We start from the raw sequence: 22,878 nt of genomic DNA on the forward strand, positions 1-22,878 counted from the left end.
CCATTCTTGCAGCTGTTTGCGTTCCCCTTCATAGCTCTGGGAAAGAACCATGACTCCTCACTTGGGGAAAGTTCTGCCTATTCCCTGCTAGGACAGAACCCATATCCTTGGCATGCTGGGTTTTCTAAAACAATGTTTTCAAAAATCTTAATTCTTGAATATTATTTTGCTTACATGTGTGATATAAATATAGCTTGACGTATAGCAGGTGGCTGAGCTCACTTGCTTTGGTTATCTGGTTTGCATGCACAATTAGTTCTTGTTTTGTGCTTGGGACATATGTTGTTTCCAGATGACCAGTTTATGGAGCATTCATCCTGAGTTGTTTGCACAGAGTTTGCTGGGAAGATATATGAAGCCATTTAGTGAGTATTCATTTTGATCTGTTTGTATACGATGCCTCTTTAAGCAATTGTTATCCAACACTTTCCAGTGCCTTTCCCCATCAAGTTCCTGACTGTAAAATTTCAGATTTATATAGAAATCTGTTTGTAGTTTGGATTGTGTTACATTGATACATTTTGGTCTGCTATCATGTGCTGTTGTATATTATCTGATTGAATGATAGAAGAGGTTGTAAGCACACACACATATACCTTAAATGAAAAGAATGCTTTTGCTGGGCTCTGTCTCTTTATTGTCCAGGTACAAATATATGATGCTGAAGTTGGTTACTAGTTCTCAGTTTCTTATTTGCATAGACGTTTGAAACACAGCTCAGTCAGAAAAAAAGCTGAAGTTGTTATGTCCCTAAAATAAGCTTTGACTGAGCTATATTTCAAACTGTCATGCAAATATAGAGTAGGGGACTTCAGCATCGTTAAAAATACTGCCTTTCAAGATTTGACAATACACTTTTGATATGTATTTTAATATTGTTCAACACTGTCTAAACACAGGAGGCATGTAGAAATGTTTTTAATAAATAATAACCAATGTAGGCTTAATACTTAAACAGCAAATTGGGAATTTTTTTTTTAAGTGGCTTTACTGTCAGGTTGCGAATTTTCGGTACCTTGAAGATTTAACAGCTGTATTGTAACATGTTTGTGTGGACCATATGGCACCTTTTCATATGCATGACTTGCTATCTTCAGCCAGTGGATGCACCCATTTGAACATCTCTGTATGCCTATATAGACATGCCTTTACACACATGTGTGTAATGATGCCTGTAATCCACCAGGCTGTGAATTTTTATTTTATTTTATTGGGGGGGGGGGTGAACTGGACTCCGGTGCTTTTACCCTTCCACCTTCTCATGTATGTTAGCTGGGTAAATCATTATCTGACGAATCAAGCTTTGGTGTCCAAAAACCTGACGCCGCTAAAAATTCTGTTTTGCCTTGTTGTAGGCTCCACACAAGCCTCTGTGTGTTTTGCTGTAACCCACCAACGGGGCTCACACGAGCATTGCGAATAACAGTCTCAGCAACAAAGGAGCGTGACTTTTATATAAGCGCGAGGCAAGGAGGAGAAAGGAGAGCGAATGAATCAACTGCGGCGGGCGAGGGCGCACCTCCGCCTCACGAGCCGCTTCAACCCCCCGGCTACCCTCCGCCCCACACAACGCTCCCCCGCCCTTTCCGAGCCTCCTAACGGACATCTGCTGCCATTATGGGAGAACCCACGAGCCCCTTGCTTAGAAGACCAATCCCAGTTTTAGGTCCCGCCCCTGCTGGCGTGCCATTGGCTGGCGGAGCCGGCGCTCTGCAGTCCCGGCCTCGGGGTGCTGCTGAGGCGATTTCTGAGGTGCAGCCGCGACTTCGAAGGCTCAGACGAGCGAGGAGCCGAGCGGAGCGGAGGAGGCGCTACTACCGCTGCTGGGACCTCCGGTCCCTTCTCGCGCCGTGGCCTCATGCCCAGCCGCGCTGCCCCCGTTTGGGTGCCTAGTGGAGGGGTTGCCGGGCTTCTCCTCCTCCTCAGCCGCCGCCTCTTGGGGCGGTAGCTGGGGCAGGGGAAAGGAGCGGCGGTAGAGCAGCCGCTGCCCCCCCTCACCCCCGGCGTTTCCCGCCCTCCGAACAAAGGCGCCGCCAGAGGCCCCCGCCTCGCCCTCCGCTGCGAGATGGCGTCGTTCAACATCGGGGGACTCAACGCCTCCTCTCGGAGGAGAAGCGTCCATTCCCGCAACGCCACTGTCGAGAGGCGGAATCTCATCACCGTCTGCAGGTGAATTGGCTCCACCACATACACACACACACGCAGGCACACGGGTTTTTCTCCGTATGTATGGGGCTGCATGTGTCGTCGATAACCCCGCTCAGTTGGCGGTCCTGCTCTGCAATGCGTGCCCAGCAGACCCCCGCTGTGCTTCAAGGGGCTTGCACAGTAAATGCCTTCAGGTTTTGCTGCCTTAATCCGGAGTAAGCGCCACCACCCCGCGCTCTCTTTTTCCGTTCCGCTCTTGCATTTAACAGCAGGGAGGGAACCCCAGCTTCTTCTCCCCCACGCTGGCTCTGAATGGTGGTGGGGTGTGTGAAAGGATGCTCAGGGCGCAGCTAAACTCTGCTTAGGTAGACTTCGGGAACAGAATAGGGAATTCCCTCCACTTTTGCATTCGTCTTCTCTCCTCCCCCTCCTTACACCTTCCTGATGCTGCCCCATGAGCATCTGTGGAGAACTCTTTCCAATCTTCCTTTCCCATCTGTGAATTTGCTACAGCTAATTGCATGTGCGCTGTTAGATGTGTCAAGTAGGGGATCCTGGACTGGAATGCGATCTGTGTTAGGGCATTTGTATGGTGAGTGAAGGTGTATAGCCTGCCTGATTCTGGCCCCATCAGGCAGTTTTGATGATTCATAGAATTACAGAGTTGGAAGGGGCTAGTCATCTAGTCCAACCCCCTGCAATGCAGGACTCTTACGCTCAACATGGGGCTTGAACCCACAATCCTGAGATTAAGAGTCTCATGCTGTACTGACTGTGAACGCCAAGAGAGAAATATTACTATACTAAGCCCTTGAGTTTGTATTTGCCCCATACAGGATGCAATCTCTCTACCTCGCAGCTCGGTTATACTTGAACCAGATTTCAGCTTGACAACAGTCTGTGTTGAATGTCATGGTACTACTCCAAACCATATGGAGGGAAAGTGATGTTCTATTAATGTGACTACGGAAATATGACTAAGGAAAACACAGGGTATGTCTCTGCAGAAGAGAACTGGTGTAACAGTAATGATGACAAGCTCCTATTACTAGGGGGGGGGGGAACCTTCCCCTTACCACAGATACTGTGTCTGGCTTAGTTCCCATGTGTTTGTGTCCCTGGAGTTCTTCCCCATACAAATGAATGGTTTAGCTTTGCCATTCATTCTATTGGGGGGAGATTAAAGGCTGCTTTTGTGGCACTGTTATAGTAAAGGCAAAAAATGTCTCACACAGAATGGCATAGATTTCACTGAACCATGGTGTGTCACTGCATCTCACCAGGGAGCAGTCTCACCACCCACCTCCATCTTTAATAATGATATGCATTTTGCTGGTCCATTGATATCAGCCTCTTCCTAGGATATATGTGCTTTCTCTCTGTAATGCTCCGTTCATAACATTCTGTCCAACTCCAGCAGTCTCAGAGTTTGACTATGAATATGAAGTGTTACGTCTATCAAAACATTTGTCTGAGTTCCATAGGACACAATAAATAGGTTGAAGTCTAAGATATAGCTGAGGTAAGGCAAACCTACCATTCTCACCAGACATTGGAATCCCTGAGTGTAGGAGCTTAGTATCTAACATGTCAGTGAACATCTCACATTTGGTTCTATGGGTAAAAAACCCCCACTGCACTTAAGAACAAGGTTGCAGCGGAAGAAAACCTGTCAAGCCACCAGTGGGGATACCATGGGAGCTGCAGTGGTCCAGACATGCATATATGTCAACACTTCCATCCCTTCAGGCTGTATTTGTGGGAGAGGCTTTTCTCTCTCTGTTATCTATGCAGGTTCTGAGTTGGAAGAAGGGAAAACATTCCTTATTTCATTGTTGGTATGGGTTTGTGTTTGGTTGAGGGGAATGAGAGGGTGGCTAGATGTGAAAAAGCCAGATTGGCTCTGTTGCCTTTTCCAGAACAATGGTCTCAGTGCTGGTCTGATAGTATGGAGTGGTCAAGGTAAATGCAGGCATGTAATGGAACTGAAGAAAACAGGAGAAATGATCAGTCCCCTCTTTGCTCATCATGTGATGCTCCCTTCCCAAATTAATGACAAACAGAATAGTATTCCTTTTTCAATAGTTTTCCTTTATTTATTAAATCAGTAATATATACTTCAATTACATACACAAATAAAGAAAAAGCAATGCATTTGAATAAAAATTAATCATGGATAATATAAATTTGGGTCATTTCATTCACAATCCTGGGGGGTAGGGGTGGGAATATTATTACTAAGAGGCAGTAATATGTTTTTTTAAAGATTTGTTTTATTGTCTTCTAGGTCTTATGATATTCACACTTAAAACTGAAAAATTAATAAATATTCCAAATACTAGTGTATTTTACAGGAAGCATTTGAACATTGCTATCATCATATGTTGTAAATATATATTACAATCAGGAAGACTTGGCTTAAATGTGGTTATAGCCATATTTATGTTTATGGGCGTTTTTCTTTGCCTTTGTGGAATTTCACATGCTCAGCTTCTTGTATAAGCTGGTATGCTGACACTTACACATGCATATTTACATGTTCCAGAGTCATAGATGGTTGGTAAATTAATGTTGAATGTTCAGGCACTGGAAATTCATTTATGTGTAATGGCACATTCTTGTAACCCTGCACAGGCAAACATGTATTTCTCTTACAAAAAAGAAGAAGAAAAAGGCTGGCACAGTTAAAACTAAGGCTCTAAACATTAATGGTGCCATTACTGTATTCTTAGTTGATCTATTCTGTCGAAATTGCCTTTCATTTAGCTCTATACATTAGAAGTAGATTTTTCTGTATTATAGCATGTTAATTGTTTATTTTCAGTCAGAAAACCCCAGGGTTTAATTATCTCAACTTAGAACTATATTTGGGGAGGTTTTTTTAATGTGAACTGGGACACATTGTCATATCAAAATGTGAGTAAAAAAGAATGCTGTGGGTGTTGAACTCACACTGTGGGTAACTTTCAGTGAATTTAACACCCACAAACTTGTCATGTCTCACATAATTCAACTGATAGCCCTCTCCAAGTCCTGTTCTCCCCCTTTCATCCTCCAGATTTGTGCCACTTTGTGTCCTGTATTTAGTTTGTGTGAGAATTCATTGTAGTTTTAAAGTATGAAGAGAGACTAATGCTCTCCTCCCCTCTGCTGTAACAGAGAGATAAGGTGCGTACTTGCTGCCAATGTTTGATTTAAAAAAGCCTCGGAGCATATACTCAATTCCGAAGCTCTGTTATTCAACACTCGTTCAGTTCTTCTAGCAAAGCTTTGGAAATATGTACTTGCCTGCTCATTTGTAGCAGTCAGAATGGTCTTCAGGCAACCAAGCATAACCTCATCCTTACTTCTGCATATGATTGTGCTCTCTCCTGTCAGATGTATCTACAAATACACCTTTCCATTATGTTTTTTGAATTGGAACAACATATGTCCCAAGCACAAAACAAGAACTAATTGTGCATGCAAACCAGATAACCAAAGCAAGTGAGCTCAGCCACCTGCTATACATCAAGCTATATTTATATCACACATGTAAGCAAAATAATATTCAAGAATTAAGATTTTTGAAAACATTGTTTTAGAAAACCCAGCATGCCAAGGATATGGGTTCTGTCCTAGCAGGGAATAGGCAGAACTTTCCCCAAGTGAGGAGTCATGGTTCTTTCCCAGAGCTATGAAGGGGAACGCAAACAGCTGCAAGAATGGACTGAACTCCAAGGTGCTGTGGCTGCTACATCTGCAGTCCAGTTTTGATACAGACAGGCTGAGTGCCTACCTGACAGCACCAGTAGCTGTGATTCTCCAGTTGAGTAAATGCAGCAATGGACTATAGGTGTTTATCATGCAACTAGTGAGATGGGGATGGGTGGGAGGGAGGTACTATTATGTATCCACATGAGTGGTGTTTTACTTTACCCATTTTATTATTTCAAAGTGTTTAATATCTAACAATTTTTTATTTATTTTTACAAATTGTGTAGTGTGTACCACTCAATTACTACTATCTGGTGGAAGAGAAATTAGGGCAAGCTCATTGGTCCCTCCCACATCATTGCGTTCCATTACCAGATTCATCATCTTCCACATACTAGAAGTCTATCAGGAAGTCTTCTGTGCTCATGTAGGCTGCCCATCTGAAGGAGTTTAGAATGCTCTTCCGGGGAACTAACTCAACACTTTTGATAAATACTTTGGATAATAGTACTTTGGATAATAGTAATCGGAACTTCTTAACAGAACAAATATACTGCTTTGAAGAGGCACAAATCAACTGCTTGAATGGCTGTGGAGTAAAAGATATTTGCATACTAAGGTGGAATATAGTGAAGAAAACTCAAATATTGTTGAAATCTAAATGTATTTGTTTTGGAAATTACAAACATCAGTGGTGTGCTTTTGTCAAGAAATATGCTTCTCTAAAATACTATGCTGTCCAACCTGCATTATATTTTAACATGAATTAAAATCATGCTTTTTGTATCTTAGGTTTTCTATCAAGACACTGATTGATCGATCCTGTTTTGAAACTATTGATGATTCTTCTCCTGAATTTAACAATTTTGCAGCCATTCTGGAACAGATTTTAAGCCATAGACTCAAAGGTAACTGTTCTGATTTTATGTTATATGACACTGGATCATCTGCCTATACATTGCAAATATAAATGAGGTTTAGGCTGTTTTAATTGTTATGGCTTCATCATAAAGAACAGACATTTTATCATTCAGGCATATATATTTTAATTGTTTATTTCTCTTTCTGATATCTGTTTCAGGTCAAATAACTTGGTTTGGTTATGAAAGTCCTCGTAGCTTCTGGGATTATATTAAAGTAGCTTGTCGCAAGGTTTCACATAACTGCATCTGCAGCATTGAAAATATGGAAAATGTCAGTTCTTCAAGAGCCAAGGTGAGAAGACTATTCATTTTTAAACTTTCTAATTTATAGCTAATGTCCCTATGCTATTTGCTGCTGTTAAACATTTTATATTGATAGATATATCCAAAAGCTTTCTGTGCTGGTTTATTTTGAGGTAAATTAATGCTGTGAACAGGTCAGGAACCTTATATTTTATTAAAGCCTGTAAGACTTGTTATATAACTTCACTCGTTCATGAGTTTTTGATTCTACCTTCTGTGATGAGCCAAGTGGTGTGTCTTTGTGGTTGCATGTGTGTTTTGGAAAGCAATAGATGATGTTAATGCTCTAACCATGGGTCTGTAAACATGATCATTGCTATCATCAAAATGCTGTTTTAAATACTGCATTTGATCAGATCTCATAACACAAAAACTTTAGTATGAATCTTTTTCTGGTGAGTGTAGGTGTGTATTCATATTTTGAGTTTCATATAACTGCATCTCAAAGGATTCTTAACTTGAAAGTTTCCATATGGTTTCCTGACAAAAACAGAAATAGTACAATAAATTTTATTTTGTATTTCTTAACTTGTTAAAGCACAAATCTATTGTTCATAACTTTTTTGGGGGGGGGGTGTATGAAAAATCTGTTAAACTGGTAGGACATTGTAGCCCTGTGGATGAAAAGTTAGCCATTCTTGCACATCTATTACCTATTTCCTACTTGTCAGGAACTTTGTTAAGAAGCAGAAGAAAAACTTAGGTAAAAGCAGTGGTCACAACTTTCTTAAGCTTGGGTGGGTTGCAGGTATGTATTTTCTGTGAAGACTGCTGTTAGATAATTATATCTTGCTTCTCAGATTAATGATTGCTTCTAGAAAAACAGTACTGAGTCTGAATGATATAGCCCATTCTACCACCTTATTCTATGGTATATGGAAACAGCCTGGTGTGTGTGTGTGGGGGGTGTATAGGACAATAATTTGTGATATTTTGGTTTGCCTAAAAAAGATATTGCCCTAGTATTACCATATATGGTGCGCCGTGATGTACATTTATTTAAGGGTGGATGCATGATGCAGGGGGGGTTCACATATGGACTGTGTGGTGGCATGCGTGAATATGCAGGAGATAAGTGGTGAGAGTTCAGCTGTCATCTGGTTTGGATGACTTGGAGGAAACCATTACTGCTCTGTGCTTTCATTGTGGGTTGGCACAAACAAGTACTTGAAAGAGATTGCTTTAAAAAAACACAAAAACCCACCAACCAGAATTGCTTACAATTCTGAGTACTTGCTTATTTTTTAATTATTTTAAAAAATGAAGTCCACTGGGGTTTTGCTGCAATAAGATTTGTTCACTTTAGACTTACCGTATTTTTCCCTCTATAACACGCAGATTTTTTCTCCTAAAAAGGAAGGGGAAATGTCTGTGCGTGTTATAGAGCGAATGTGTGGTCCCTGGAGCCGAAAAATCAAGCAAAAATCAAATTGCGGCGCTGCACGCTGCACGGAGAAGCGAAACCTGAAAAGAGGAAGCGGCTGCTTTCCTGCATTCTGCCTCAGGGTCTTACTGCCCACCCTCCTCTGTTTCGTTGCTGTGTTTGCTGAAACGGAACAAAGAGCAGGGAAAGCCCCTCCCCTCCAGGCAGAGGGGAATTCCTCTCTGTGCTGCTGGGGGAGAGGGAGAGAGAGGGGGGAAGGGAGATAGAGGGGGGAGGGGGAGGGAGAGAGAGGGGGGAGGGAGAGAGAGAGGGGGAGGGAGGGAGGGAGGGAGGGAGAGAGAGAGAGAGAGAGAGAGAGAGAGAGAGAGAGAGAGAGAGAGAGATGGCTGGCTTGGGTGGGGGGAGACTTTTGCCTTTATTTCCTCCCTCCCGTTAAATCCCTCTCCTGCATTCTTAGCCAGCTGCTTCCTTCGCTCCCCACTTAAAATGTGGTTACAAAGCATAGATCCACATGGATCCTCAGGATCTTTGCATTGGGTCACCCCAAATTCACCATCAGATCACATAGCATGTCCATGGCTACAGCCTGCCCCCCCCAAAAAAATCACGCACCCACTGTTGCCTGGGGCTGCAATGGTGCAAAAATGTGGTTACAAAGCATGGATCCACATGGATTCTCAGGATCTTTGCATTGGGTCACCCCAAATTCACCATCAGATCACATAGCATGTCCATGGCTACAGCCTGCACCAAAAAAATCACGCACCCACTGTTGCCTGGGGCTGCAATGGTGCAAAAACGTGGTTACCAAGCATGGATCCACAGGGATTCTCAGGATCTTTGCATTGGGTCACCCCAAATTCACCATCAGATCGCATAGCATGTCCATAGCTACAGCCTGCACCAAAAAAATCACGCACCCACTGTTGCCTGGGGCTGCAATGGTGCAAAAACGTGATTACAAAGCATGGATCCACAGGGATTCTCAGGATCTTTGCATTGGGTCACCCCAAATTCACCATCAGATCACATGTCTGTGGCCACAGCATGAAGCCCAAAAATGATACATCCACTGTTTCATTCAGAATGTTTTTTCCCTTGTTTTCCTCCTTTAAAAACGATGTGCGTGTTATGGTCAGGTGCGTGTTATAGAGCGAAAAATACGGTACTTTGGGGAGAAATGGACTGCAAGTGAATGATCACCAAGTGTGAAGCTTATTGCTTTGCTTATTGTTGTGTGACACTACTGTTTTCCTTCTGTCAGCTTGAATGGTTTTCAGAGATATAAATTGTGTTCAATTGTTCAGTCTAACAATACCTAATTCATGGCTGCTTCTTTTTCAGGGAAGAGCTTGGATTAGAGTAGCGCTTATGGAAAAGCATTTGTCTGAATATATTTCCACAGCTTTGAGAGACTACAAAACAACCAGGTATTAATCTCCTTTATTCAACAAAAAATTGAAGTATATTTCAAAGGTTCATGTGTAATTCTTTTATTATATATTATAATATTATAATAAATATAATATAATAAATATTATAATAAAATACTTAGTCATTTTTCACTTTTCAACTTTTTCAACTTTTCACTTTTTCAACTTTTCACTTTTTGTTCTAAAAATGATTATAGAAGGAAGGTCCTAATCAGCCAGATGTTTATCTTCTCCCTCCCCAGCTGGCTCACTTTGACAGGTGGGTGGGACATCATCTGATTTTACAATCACATCAGGTCACTGATATGTGGATGAACCCACCCTCCTGTCAGAGTTGACTTACATTGGTGGGAGTGAGGACAGTAACCAGAAAAGCAGCAGCTATCAGGATGAAACTCAGCAATTCAGTCATGTTCTCTGCAGGTTTCTGAGCAGGCTTTAACACACACACACACACACACACACACACACACACCATCAGTTGATGAGTGGGGGGTAAAATCTTGCTGCCTTGTGGGGAACTGATGTGCACAAACAACATGGGATGGACCCCCACCCTCACCCATAATCTGACTTCAGCTGCCCATTGAAGAGATGTCAGTGGATTGACTGGTGGGCATGGTTTTGGAAAAATGGTGTTGCGGGCCAAATTGGATCCCCTGCTTTATATAGTGATGGAATACCAAAATCTAGCACATGCTAGATGTGCTCTTTTTTCAGAGTAACATTTTACTTTATACTGGCCAGTTGATGTGATTAAATAGGGTTTAACACTTGCTTGCCCATTTCACAATATCCTTGAAAATTATGGGAAGAGTTGAGGTTCCAGTTGCAGTACTGAGCAAAGTAGTTGTGTGAACTTTGTAAATATGAAATTGCTAGCTGACAATGCTGATTGTTTAGTTTGTCTTTAACTTTGTGTAGCTAGCATGTCACTAAAATGGCAGAGAGTATAACTGAACTGGAAATTAATCTTACAGAAGATTCTATGAAGATGGAGCAATTGTCCTGGGAGAAGAAGCAAACATGTTAGCTGGTATGCTGCTGGGCCTCAATGCTATAGATTTCAGGTATTCCTGTGGATTTAAAACTTTTCTGTGGTATAAGATTGTTGAAGTATGAGGAGGGAAAGCTTATGAAATTTGGCATTGGAAATAACTCTAGAAGTTCATAAGCTTATTTTGTCCCATATATAATTGAAGGATTTGTCTTCAATTTTTTGGTGGTATATGTCCTAAAATGCCAGTCCTAAAATGCCTGTCTGAAACTTGTATCCTGTTTTAAATCTAGTTTATTTTGTCCCATATATAATTGAAGGATTTGTCTTCAATTTTTTGGTGGTATATGTCCTAAAATGCCAGTCTGAAACTTGTATCCTGTTTTAAATCTAGTTTATTCATTATGTTTTTAGTTGTAGAGTTGAGCATATAAGTGCAGCTGCTTGCTCAGCATGTACGTATCTCACATTCAGGAAGTTAGCTTTGCTGAATGTCATCAGAAGATGGGAGGAGTGTTTTGTTTTTCCAAGGTAAAACTGGAAATCGACACCAAGTGTTACATCAGATGTAACACTATGCTGTGATTTAGTATTATGTTAACCTTCGCAAGCTTCAGACTTACATGCTCCCTTCTCCTGGCATGCTTGCAAGGAGGAGATCAGAAGCATTTGCTTTCTAGTTTTAAACTGACCACAGATCCCAGTTGAGAGAACTGTGATTAAACAATGGTTCATGAACAAGCCAACATTATAAACCATATTTTTGATCCTGGCTTGTCTGAACTACCCACAGTTTCTGCAACTTCAGATAAAGTGGGGAGCTGTGGTTAATTTTAAAACTGAAAATCTCCTTGGGGCTGCATCAAAGGAAGAAAGGGGAGGGTGTGTGTGCAAGTTTGAGAGTCATGCAGATTTATTCATGGAGTGCCAAGTCATAATTTAGTGTTATGATCAATCAATCCCTATTCTGTGACTAAGGGTTTTCTGTTTGCCACTCAGTGCTTTATAGTAACCATAGCTATCTGATATATGGCAGAATTAAATAGTTCCTACTAATATCTCCTCAGTTTTACCTTTGAGAGTGGTAACATCAAGTACAATACAATAATTGTATTGATTTTTTATATATTTATTGAAATAATTATAGACTGCACTTTCATTTAAAATATCACAAGAATTCTTTCTTGATTCAACACAAGCCTAACTTTTCATTACTGAAAATAGTTTCCATATCTCCTGTATACTGGCAATTTTGTGAGAAAATCAAATTATATGCTAAGGTTATTTAGTATTACTATCATTTCATTTTCTTGATTTAATATGATTACTGATTTCTTGCCTTGTATAAGCTTCTGCCTCAAGGGAGAGGGCCTGGATGGCAACTATCCAGCTGTGATAGACTTCACACCTTACCTGAAGTTCACCCAAAGGTACCTTTTTATTCTCGTAATTTCCTCTTGGCTGTAAACTTTAACTTACACCAGGCTAGCTTGACATTTATTTATCACTTCAAACACTTCAAAGTGGTTTTCCACTTGTCCTGTACTTTCTAGTTGTGGGTCCGAGTGGTTTTGCCTTTGCCCCACTGCTTGCCCCTGGAAAACCTCCTCAATGCTAAATTGGAACTAGCAGTAGTCTGCAGAAAATCCAACTGATGTTTGTTCTGATTCAGCACTAAACTACAAGTTTTTCCAGGGGAAAGTGGTGGTGCAAACAGAAGTGTTGTGAACTGCCTTGAGATCTTCAGATGAAGAGCAGTATACTAGATAAATAAATGTGTGACTGAACCCTAATACTGAGTTCCCAGTGTTTTGCACAAGGAAGAACTTGCAACTTCATGATGCGTGTGTAACAGATTTGAACAATTGCATCCAACCCTAGTTAGGGGTCTCTTCAACAATGGCTTGCATTTCTAAAGCAGAGTCTAGATCTTTCAGCTGAATTTTGCAACAAACTGTTCTTGGTTCTCAAACTTGGTCCTTCAGTTCTGACAGCATCAGTAGTGATGAAGAAGAGCTAAGAACACTTGGCAGTAGTGGCAGTGAAAGCAGCACACCAGAAAACATTGGTCCTCCTTTCAACATGGATGAGAACAGCTGGTACAACAAATGCAAACGGGTGGAGCAAAAATACCGCCTCACACTGGAGCAGAAGGTAAAACCTTACTTTGGCTGAAAGAGCTGAAGATATTTGGTGTGTTACAATTGTAAATAGAAAATGTTATAAACTTAATTTTAGAGAAATTTATTCTTTCATTGGAAAATAATTGCTTTATTTTGGTATGGCTTTCTAGATACAGAAACCTTCAGACATGGCTGCTTTAAACAAAAAAGGAGCTCACTAGAAGTATTTCACATTTACTTTCCTCTTGCTGTAAAAGCTCACAACTAGCCTAATGGTAGCACATGAAGTCAATATAGATTATATGACCCCAAATGAGAGTGCTTGGGAAGGACTTGGAAAATAGTAGATTATCTTTCATTTTATAGAAGAGCAGACAGAAGATCAAAGACTCGACATACTATCTAAAAAATAGAATTATTCCTTAAAACAATTACTCTCATCTCCTGAATTGCAAATCTAAAACACTAAAAGTAATGTGGAATGAAAGTTGCAGAACATTTTCTTCTTCTTGGATGTTTTGTGTCACGTAAGAACATAAAACAGAAGAAAAGCCCTGCTGGATTAGGGCTGAGGTGCCTGTAGTCCAGCATCCTCACAGTGGCCAACCAGACAAAGCAGGCATATTAACAGAAAACACCATGGAAGCTTTCCCACCCTTCTGGGGTAACTGCAGCTTTCATTGGTCCGGCTGAACTATTCTGAGTCCCAGCTCCTTTAGTAAAACTACACATTAAACATGCTCCTGGCAACACACTATAACAATTGGAAGGCTGTCACACCTCCTGCTATTAATGGCAGATGTATACATAACATATTAATTACATAACTGTATACAAAACTACTTATTTGTTAAACAGAATGATTTAAATAGTTTTTCCCCTTAACATTTTATTATTGATAGTTACGGTAATTACCAAAGAATAAGTTTTAACATTTTCTAACTACTTGTTTCAAGAAGTATCAAATGCAAGAGAGCTCACCAAAATACTTTAAAAATAAATTTTAAAATATTAGTTGCTTGGTTTGCAAATTTTGCAGTACAATTAATACTTATGTGTTTCTAGGGTTATCTAGAAGAGCTAGTACGCCTTAGAGAGACCCAACTGTCTGAATCCATCTCTCAGAAGAAGTTATTGCGTCAGAAGGTAGAAGCTATGGATTTGGCTCATAAAATGGAAAAGGAACAACTTGAGTACATCATTGTGGAACTGCAAGACCAGCTGTAAGTTGGATGCAGTGCAGAAAACTTGATGGAGAAGTAATGTTTTTTTGAAGAATACTGTAGTTTTTTGGTCATTATATGAAAAAATCCAGCTCATATGTTAATCAAATTAATGTAGTTCAGTTACAAAAACTGAAATTATATTTGAAAATCCTTGGGGGGGAAACCAATTTTTTATTTCAGAAAATGTATACTGCCCACTATAAAAAAAAATCATGGCAGTGAACAGCATAAAATACACAATAAAATTGCATTCATAAAACAAGTACAAAATACATCACAAATCATAGGCATAGCTGGATCACCCCTCAGGGAAAACTTGGGTTAAGTTTTAAGATTTAAGCAGGTGCCTAAATGTCAGTGCTGTAGGTGCCTGCCTGATGTTCATTGGAAGCATTTTCCCAAAGGACAGATGTCACTACACAAAATGTCCTCGTCTTAGTGGACATAAGATGAACCATGGGAGCATACAAAACAACTAAGACTGCCTCTCTTGAAGACTGATGTGCCTGGCCAGTGGCATACAAAGTAAGGAGTTCCCAGAGGTAACTGGTTCCAAGTTGTTCATGGCTTTATACGTCAATAACAAGACCTTAGACTTGACTCAGTAGCATATTGGCAGCCAGTGTAGCACTTTGAACACAGGAGTTATGCACTGTTGATAGGGCATCTGCTATAACAACCTTGCTGCAGATGCCTTATCCAGTCTTAAGGGAAGGCCCACAAAGAGGGCATTGCAGTAATCCAATCTAAACTATGAATGCCTGAACTACAGCAGCTAAGCTATGGTATCTACCAGTCCAGGAATAGTTGTAGCTCTTGCGCCAGCTGACATCCAGGGGCAGTTCTAAGCTACACACCTGCTTCTTCAGAGGGAGAGTAACCATACCCAGAAGAGGCAGCTAACCTATTTTCTGAATCTGGGAACCTCTCACCTACAGAGCTTTTACCAGCTTTCTTTATTGGTCCTCATCCAGCCCACCACTGTTCCCAGGAACTGATCCAGCTCCTGTGCTGCTACACCTGAGTCACATGTTTTGGAGAAGTAGAATTGGGTGTCATCAGTATATTGGGTGCCAACAACATGTTGACACTGTGTTCCAAATCCTGTAATTACCATTTTCAGTGGGTGGCTTCTGCTCCCAGGAGATTGGCCAAGAGATTTCTCTGAATGGGTACAAATTTCTTCATATCACAAGAACAAATACAATGACAACATAGCAATCTGAATTGCATGAAAAAGTTACTCATCTTATGGCCTCTGTGGAAACTGCAAATGCCACCTTTGTAAGCTCCCAAAGTTCTTTAAAGGCATAAGCCACTGTCCCTTTCTTTCAGCTAATGCAGGGGCACAGGTTCCAGTGGGCAGGTGGGCCACTCACTTGTCAATCACTTGACATCACATCAGGTGACCTGTTTTTGCCTGCGTAGTTTGAAATAAAGCTATACAGATAAAGACCCAGCACTGTCCACTGATTCTGAGGGCTTGCAAGGCTCTGTGAAGGGGGCTTTGCACAGGGCTGCAATCCTCTTTGGGCCCAGTCTTTGCCTGCTTTGTAGGGCAGGTGAGCATGGCTTTGTCAAAACAACCTTCCAGAAGAGGTTTGGTGAGTCTGTTAATGGCTTCCCTGTCATCCCCCATGTTGTGGGAATGGGATTTATTTCTTATTATTAGGAGATCTAGAGAGGGTTTTCCTTTAGTCTGTTGCCAGTTGTTGGAATGAACATATCCTAGACTCGAGGGCCTTTCAGAAGAGTCACTCAGAATAAATTGGAATAGGAATGGAATCCCTGCCTCGACATATGGATTCCATATTCTCCAATAAAAGTGTATAAACAACTGCATACTAATTTCCATATTATGATGTATGTGTAAGATTAAAAGGTAAAGGGACCCCTGACCATTAGGTCCAGTTGTGACCGACTCTGGGGTTGTGGTGCTCATCTTGCTTTATTGGCCGAGGGAGCTGGCGTACAGCTTCTGGGTCATGTGGCCAGCGTGACCAAGCCGCTTCTGGCGAACCAAAGCAGCGCACGGAAACGCCATTTACCTTCCCCCTGGAGCGGTACCGATTTATCTACTTGCACTTTGATGTGCTTTCGAACTGCTAGGTTGGCAGGAGCAGGGACCGAGGAACGGGAGCTCACCCTGTCACGGTGATTCGAACTGCGACGTTCTGATCGGCAAGTCCTAGGCTCTGTGATTTAACCCACAGCGCCACCCGCCTCCCTATGTGTAAGATTGGGTATAAGCTATTATTATTATCACCCTTCATCCAAAGATCACAGGGTAGGTAATAACCTAAAAATACAAAATAAGAACACAAAATACACAATAAATAAAAAAACAAGCCAGCAACCCCCCTCCCTGCCCACAAACCTATTTAAAGGGACTAAGGCCTGGTGGAAGAGATGGGTGCCAGGTGATCCTCCCCTCCCTGAGGAGAGCTTTCCAGAATGGGGAGCCACTGCAGAAAAGGCCTGTTCTCATGTTGCCACCCTCTGGACTTCTTATAAAGGAGGCTAATGAAGAAGGGCCTCAGATGGTGATTTCAGGGTCCAGATTGGTACATATGGGTAGAGGTTAAAGCTATTCTAGCTTTAGATAAGACAATGAATGTGACTCTTGAGATATTTTTCTTAGCAGGTTTACTTGCCTTGGACAATGTATAAAGGTTTGACTTACTAGATACTTCATTTTGAACAACTTTTAATTCTCATTCAAATTTAAAGATACCACATTATTAGAAATTTGTCAAAGATTTGTTAACTGAGATTGATGACACCTAAGTGCTGCAGTTATAGTTGCAGTGATACTTAGGTAGATATGTAATATTTTCTTTATATAATTTTATTATTTTTTTGTTAATAACAATCCAATGTATTAATACAATACCAAATCATAATTCAATTAAAAACGCCAATTGTCAGATTCCAAATTAAACATTTTGGTCGACTTCCCAAAGTCATGTTGACTTCCCATGTTAGGAGATTTTTAGGAGATGTTGATTCCTTGTTCCCACTCCAATCTGCTTATTTAATCAAAATAATACAGTTCTGATGTTGATCCTTTATTTTAACAGCCACTGATGTGTTGTTTGTTCATATTTATCCTTTAATTTGCAATTTGCATATCCTTTAATTTGCAAGTGGACTTTATATCTGGTAACTCTGTGTGGAATGTTTTTTTTAAAAAAACGTTCAACCTTCCTTTCTTGTTGCAATCAATCATTTTCAGCATCCCCCCCGCCCCCACTCCAAGGACTCAATTTTACTGTGTAGTGACCTTTCACCATCTTGCTTTTCTTAAAACTGAAAGTGGTCTGAAGTCTGGCTATTACTCCAGCCTCACTGCCAGCGTTTTCTTTGAATTCTTTCCCATCCAATAACAAGCTGATATCTTATCAACACCATAGTAAATCAAAGTTCAAGTCCTCCATAGGAGGGTATTGCCACAGAACATCCCAATATTTTCCACACAGTTCCATTTTTTCAATTAATCCATAAGCATTATAAAGTCCTTGTTAATTCCCTCTTGCAGTCCATTATTAATTGCAATCCATTAATAATTGCAATCCATTAGTAGCTAATTTTCTTCTTTGGTGAAGAGTTGCCAAATCATAAAACAGCATAGTGAATATGTACTGTACTGTTGAAAGTAAGAAATTTTTTAATGCCCCCTTAAAAGTATTTTTTTTTTTTACTGGCTTCTTAGATCTCAGGGGGTTCTCAACTAAAGACTTGAGCTAGCGCAAGCAGATTCCACCCCATGTCCCCAGATCTGATTTAGAGATGCATGATGGAAGGAGATGGAGAGAGGGTTCAATATTCTTAAGGAAATATGTTGATTTTTCTTTATATATAGAGTGTACTTCATGCATAGTATTTTGTTTAGCTGTGTCACCTTTTCATGTAATATGTGCTTACAAATCATGTGTTGTGTGACACTTGTAGAATCTGTGCTTCTAGCCAGAAGTGGGTAGAAGGTTAAAGTTCAGATAAAATTTGTTCCAGCCTTTTTACTTTCATATATCATTTTACAGAACATGACTACTCATGTGATTCATCCTTTTTCTTCTTTTTAAGACAACCCAGCTTGATTTTTATCACCTGTCTCCAGTTATGATGATAAGAACATATTGGCCTGCTGGATCAAGCCAGGGACCCATTTCATCCATCAGTTTGCTTCCACAGTGGCCAGCCAGAAGCTTGCTGGAAGCAGCAGCTCATATTTGTCACTAGTTTGGCATATTCTGAATTTGAACATACTAAATCCAAGTAACAACCCAAAAAGCCCCCCTCCCTTTATTTTGAATTATCTGTATATAATTAGAATTACATTCTAGATACAGTTCTGGCACCTAAATATTCATCTCATCATTTGATCTTAAACAGGAGCGGGCAGCTTAAATGATAAAGATTGTGTCAGTGGGACCCATTGTAGAATGCTTTTCACAAGCAAGATGTGCATAATAAAATTGCCTTTTTTCTTTCTTACCCCATGCTTTAGATGCTTGGTGCAGCTCTATGTGGATCTCTGGTTAATTGTGATGTTAGCTCTTTTATTAGCATTTTTTTGATACTGCATTAGTCAGATTGTTGTGAGTCATGGTTTACTTAATATGAATCATCTTTTTAGCTGCATATCTGTAATACTCTGGAGAATATACTGCCATAGTTGCTTTGCATGTAGGTATAGTCTCTGTAAGAAGATAATGGGCTTTAAAGATCTGAGGGGCAGACAATATTCATTCATATATATATATATATATATATATATATCTCACAGAAGAAACAGTAGATAATATTTGATCGGTTTTTTAACAGCAGTTAAGCAGCTAAGTTAGTAGAACACCATCAGGTGCATGTTGAGAGTTTCTTTTTGAAAATGTGTTAATGAAGTTACCTTTTGCTAGCATATTCCATTGACACATTAGAGGTATGTGTTGTTCATATAAGAATAAGACAATTTTTAAAGCAATCTGTCAGGTCTTTTAGCTCTACTTCAGATTTTCCTTAAAGGAATAACTTAGAAATGGTAGGGAACAGTTGTTTGAAGCTAATGGCTAGTCAAACTCCCCCAGGTACTCAGAACTGTACTGAAAATTTAAGTGGTAGAGCAGAACATTCTGTACTTGAAACAGATGCTTAGCAACAGTTGCGAATGCTGTTAGCGATTTGAAAAATGTGTAATTGGTACTTTGGCAGTTTCTATTATGATTGGGAGGTGTGAAGAATAGATCACAGTTCATGGAAAGCATTGTCTTTTAAAACATGATTATGACATATTTGTTAAAAATCCAGTATTATTTTTTTTACTATAAATGTCTGTTCTGATTCCCTTTGCTCTTTGTCCTCAACTTTGATCTCAGCAGCTAGCCACTGAATGCCATGGCATTTGAATCAATCCAGACTGTTCAGGCTGTTTTTCTTTGATAGAGGTTTAAAAATTAAATATGGTTATGACTCACTGTCAGTGTGACAGAAGAGATTTAAAATTACAGGCTGGGATTTAAACTTAAATGTGATTACATGACTCATTATTTGATGAAACTGCTTGATTTAAAAAAAAGATAATGCCAGAAATGAAACCCAAAACCTTAATCCTCAACTGTAATGTTATGTAAATGGCATAGTATTTTAAATGCTCAACATTTTAAAATTATTTACAAAAGTATACTAAGAAGTGACAGAATTCATATGACGATCATGGTCTAAACTTGTGAATAGTCTGAAGCATTCCTGTTCAGTTGAAGAATCTAGCCCTTAAGCAATTTTTTAGTAAAATACCACTCTGAAACAGATTATGCAGAAAATTGTCAAAATAATTGCATAAAAATATTGCACATTAAAATTGTGGCAATAAGATACAACTGTAAATGCAGTTAAGTTGTAACGGTTTGTATAGTTATAAAATGGTGAATGCAAGTGTTTGCATATAGAAGCTGGAAAATAAAGCTGGCCTACTTCTGAGTGTGGCACTCAGGCATAAAAAGCCCCATTAATTTGTTTTTCATAACCAGGAAGGCTCAAATATAATAATATTTGTAGGAATCTGTGAAAAGTTGTGTTTCACTTGAGTTCTTCTGAGTAAGGATATTAATCTGTATGAATAACATTTACCTTCTGCCCTACCCCAGTCAGTGGGGTGGGGGCAATACCTTAAATATATAAACTTGGCCATCTACTTTATTATCAGGGAGTTTTACCTGGACACATCCTCTTATGATCTGATATTATCAAGACCAGGTGCATGTCTTGTGTCTTCAAGGAGTTGTGCTTTTGGTTTAGTGGGCCCAACACCGTCCCATTAGAAAGCAGGCAGGCACTATTCCTGTGAAGTTTCAGAATCAGTTTAATTTTTTTTTATTTCAAAAGGCCTTTGAATTATGAACACAATTTTATGTTTTCAGACGCTTTAACATATCTCTTGAATTTCTGTGTATTGTATGGCTGAGGCATATAGTGAAAAGCTGCAATTGATTGCATAGAATAAGCCCCCCTCTGAAGAAGATGTTAGATTATTCCATTGCTGCTGGCCAGCAGTATTAAGTTTCTTGGGATTTGCTGCATCTTTTGCTTTGCACATTCTACCATGGCAAAAAGAGGCAAGCAAGCTCTTTTCAGTCTTGCCCAGTTTGCCTTCACCAGTCATGGATCGAGAGATTGTTTTTGTGATACAGATATTAAATGAATTTGGACTGCTTTCTATACAAATCCCAGGTACATGAAAAATCATTGGCAATTGGGGGGGGGAGAGAGAATCCTAATCTTTGTTCTGACAATACTGTATTCTTTTAATTTCATTATATATATTTTATTGTTGATTTAGGATTCCTTATCCTGAAATCAGCTCTTACAGATGTTGTTCTTGTGGCTAGTTTCAGAACTCACAGGGTTAAGGAGTTCTGAGTGACGTCTCTCCATTCCTGAGGCGTGACTAGAAGGAAGGAGTGGCTTTTCTCACTGCCTGTTTTGTCTCTGCTTCCGAAAGAGACAGAAGGAAAATGTGCGAGCTGAGTCCAGGAAAGCTCTGTAATTGTTTAACTGCTTGAATAAAGACTGAGTTATAAACACACTGACGCCTAAGTGTGTTTGATCTGCTTAACACCGTGGAGCAACAGCACGCTGCGGGAAAACTCTGCAACTGTGGCTGACGGAGGTCGGAGGACCGAGAGCAGAAGCGCCAGACGGAAGTGTGCCGGGCTTCCATTCAAGCAGCTGTGCCTAATTGGGGTCCAATCCAATTAGCTACGCCAATTATTCCACAGTTCTTGCATAAGAGGAATGTGAAAAGGGGGAAATGTAGCTTGTGGTAATAGCAGGGAACAGGTGCATTTGTTTATGATTAAGATTTACTGGTTAATTGTGGATTGACTTTATTGATCTTGCTTGAGGTTAGATGGCACCTTAGGGTTCTTATTTAGAAGCCATCTGGGCATTGAGGGATATATAAATTAATAAATAATGATATGCCTTGTATGTGCTCCTTCTCTGGGTTTGCACATTTCTCTGTACTATTCTCTCTTCCTACTTTTTGCTGTTTTACATTACAAATACATTGCCAGGTTTTGAGCAAATACTCATGATGTCATAGTTCTCGCCCTTTAACCAGATAGTGTTTTAAGTAACTTCAACAGAGTTACTTTTTTGTTTTCTTTCCTACGCCTACAGAGGAAGCAGTTTTTGCTTAAATATTACACTGTAATAGGGATGTATGGGATGTTAGTGGAGGCTTTCTGAGCAGACGAGACCAATGGTGGGTTCAACCATCAAGAAGGTGGTTTCCGCATGTGCTGTAGAGGGAAGTGTGGGGCAGATGGGGCTCGTCAACCTGGGAAGGTAGTACATAGGGAGAAGGAAAGCTCTGATCCTAAACCGCTGCCTTGTGGGATACATTCAGGAGAAGAAAAGGCTAAGGAGTAAAACCTGCACAAATACTGAGTGGAGTCCCTAAGACGGTTGGATGGCTCCTTGTACGCCTCCTTCTGGCAACTCCTGCAGCCAAGCTGGTGCTAAATGTATTGCTCTGCTTTCCTTTGGACCACAACGGCAAGGCCAAGGTCTTGTCACCTCCATATACACTGTCCAAGCTTGGCCCCGAGGCGCACTCTGTTGTCTCTTGAGACAGATGGGTGCCAGAAGCATTGCAATATAATGTTACTAAATGGCCAATAGTATGGGATGAGGAATGAGTAAAAGAGTATTTGAAAATCTTGCATAAAAAAATAAAAGTTGAATATTTTTCTTTTGAAAACAAGCACATATGTGAAAGCCCATGTTGCCTGGTGTGTAACAACATATAAAGGATTATTTATGGCAAAACATTGTGTGATTTGTCATAATGCATATTAATCTATTTTTACATGCTTTGTATCACACCAAAGTTCAAGCTGGTTTATAAAAATCAAAATCTAGTGCGAACCTAAGAATAATACCAATTTAAAATACAATAAAGATAAAGGTTCAAAACAGCACTGCAAAATAGCCTTAAACAGCCCAACGTCTATCTGCAATTAAACCCGCCAATGTTCTTACTAAATGGAAAGTTTTTTGACTGAGACCTTTTGTGGATGCAATGGGAAGTACTGAAAGCACACGGGTGCCTATGGGTGTTGGAAACTCATGCCTTAGCAAATTAAAATGGT

The 22,878-nt window shown here is 40.2% G+C and overlaps 1 protein-coding gene across 2 annotated transcripts in view; it reads left to right on the forward strand.

Annotated features, from left to right (window-relative positions):
* Positions 1-1,688: 1,688 nt before the first annotated feature.
* Positions 1,689-22,878, forward strand: part of RUNDC3B (RUN domain containing 3B) — a 32,718-nt gene continuing 11,528 nt past the window's right edge. For both annotated transcript variants that reach the window (XM_083705058.1, XM_083705059.1), the window contains exons 1-8: positions 1,689-2,169; positions 6,637-6,752; positions 6,926-7,059; positions 9,799-9,884; positions 10,868-10,957; positions 12,234-12,314; positions 12,870-13,038; positions 14,073-14,230. In XM_083705058.1, the coding sequence (XP_083561184.1) occupies positions 2,066-2,169; positions 6,637-6,752; positions 6,926-7,059; positions 9,799-9,884; positions 10,868-10,957; positions 12,234-12,314; positions 12,870-13,038; positions 14,073-14,230 (938 nt within the window). In that variant the 5' untranslated portion in view covers positions 1,689-2,065. The remainder of the gene's footprint in view (positions 2,170-6,636; positions 6,753-6,925; positions 7,060-9,798; positions 9,885-10,867; positions 10,958-12,233; positions 12,315-12,869; positions 13,039-14,072; positions 14,231-22,878) is intronic.

This window comes from Podarcis gaigeae (assembly GCF_964106915.1).
Source record: "Podarcis gaigeae genome assembly, chromosome: 12".
NCBI classification, from domain to species: Eukaryota; Metazoa; Chordata; class Lepidosauria; order Squamata; family Lacertidae; genus Podarcis; species Podarcis gaigeae.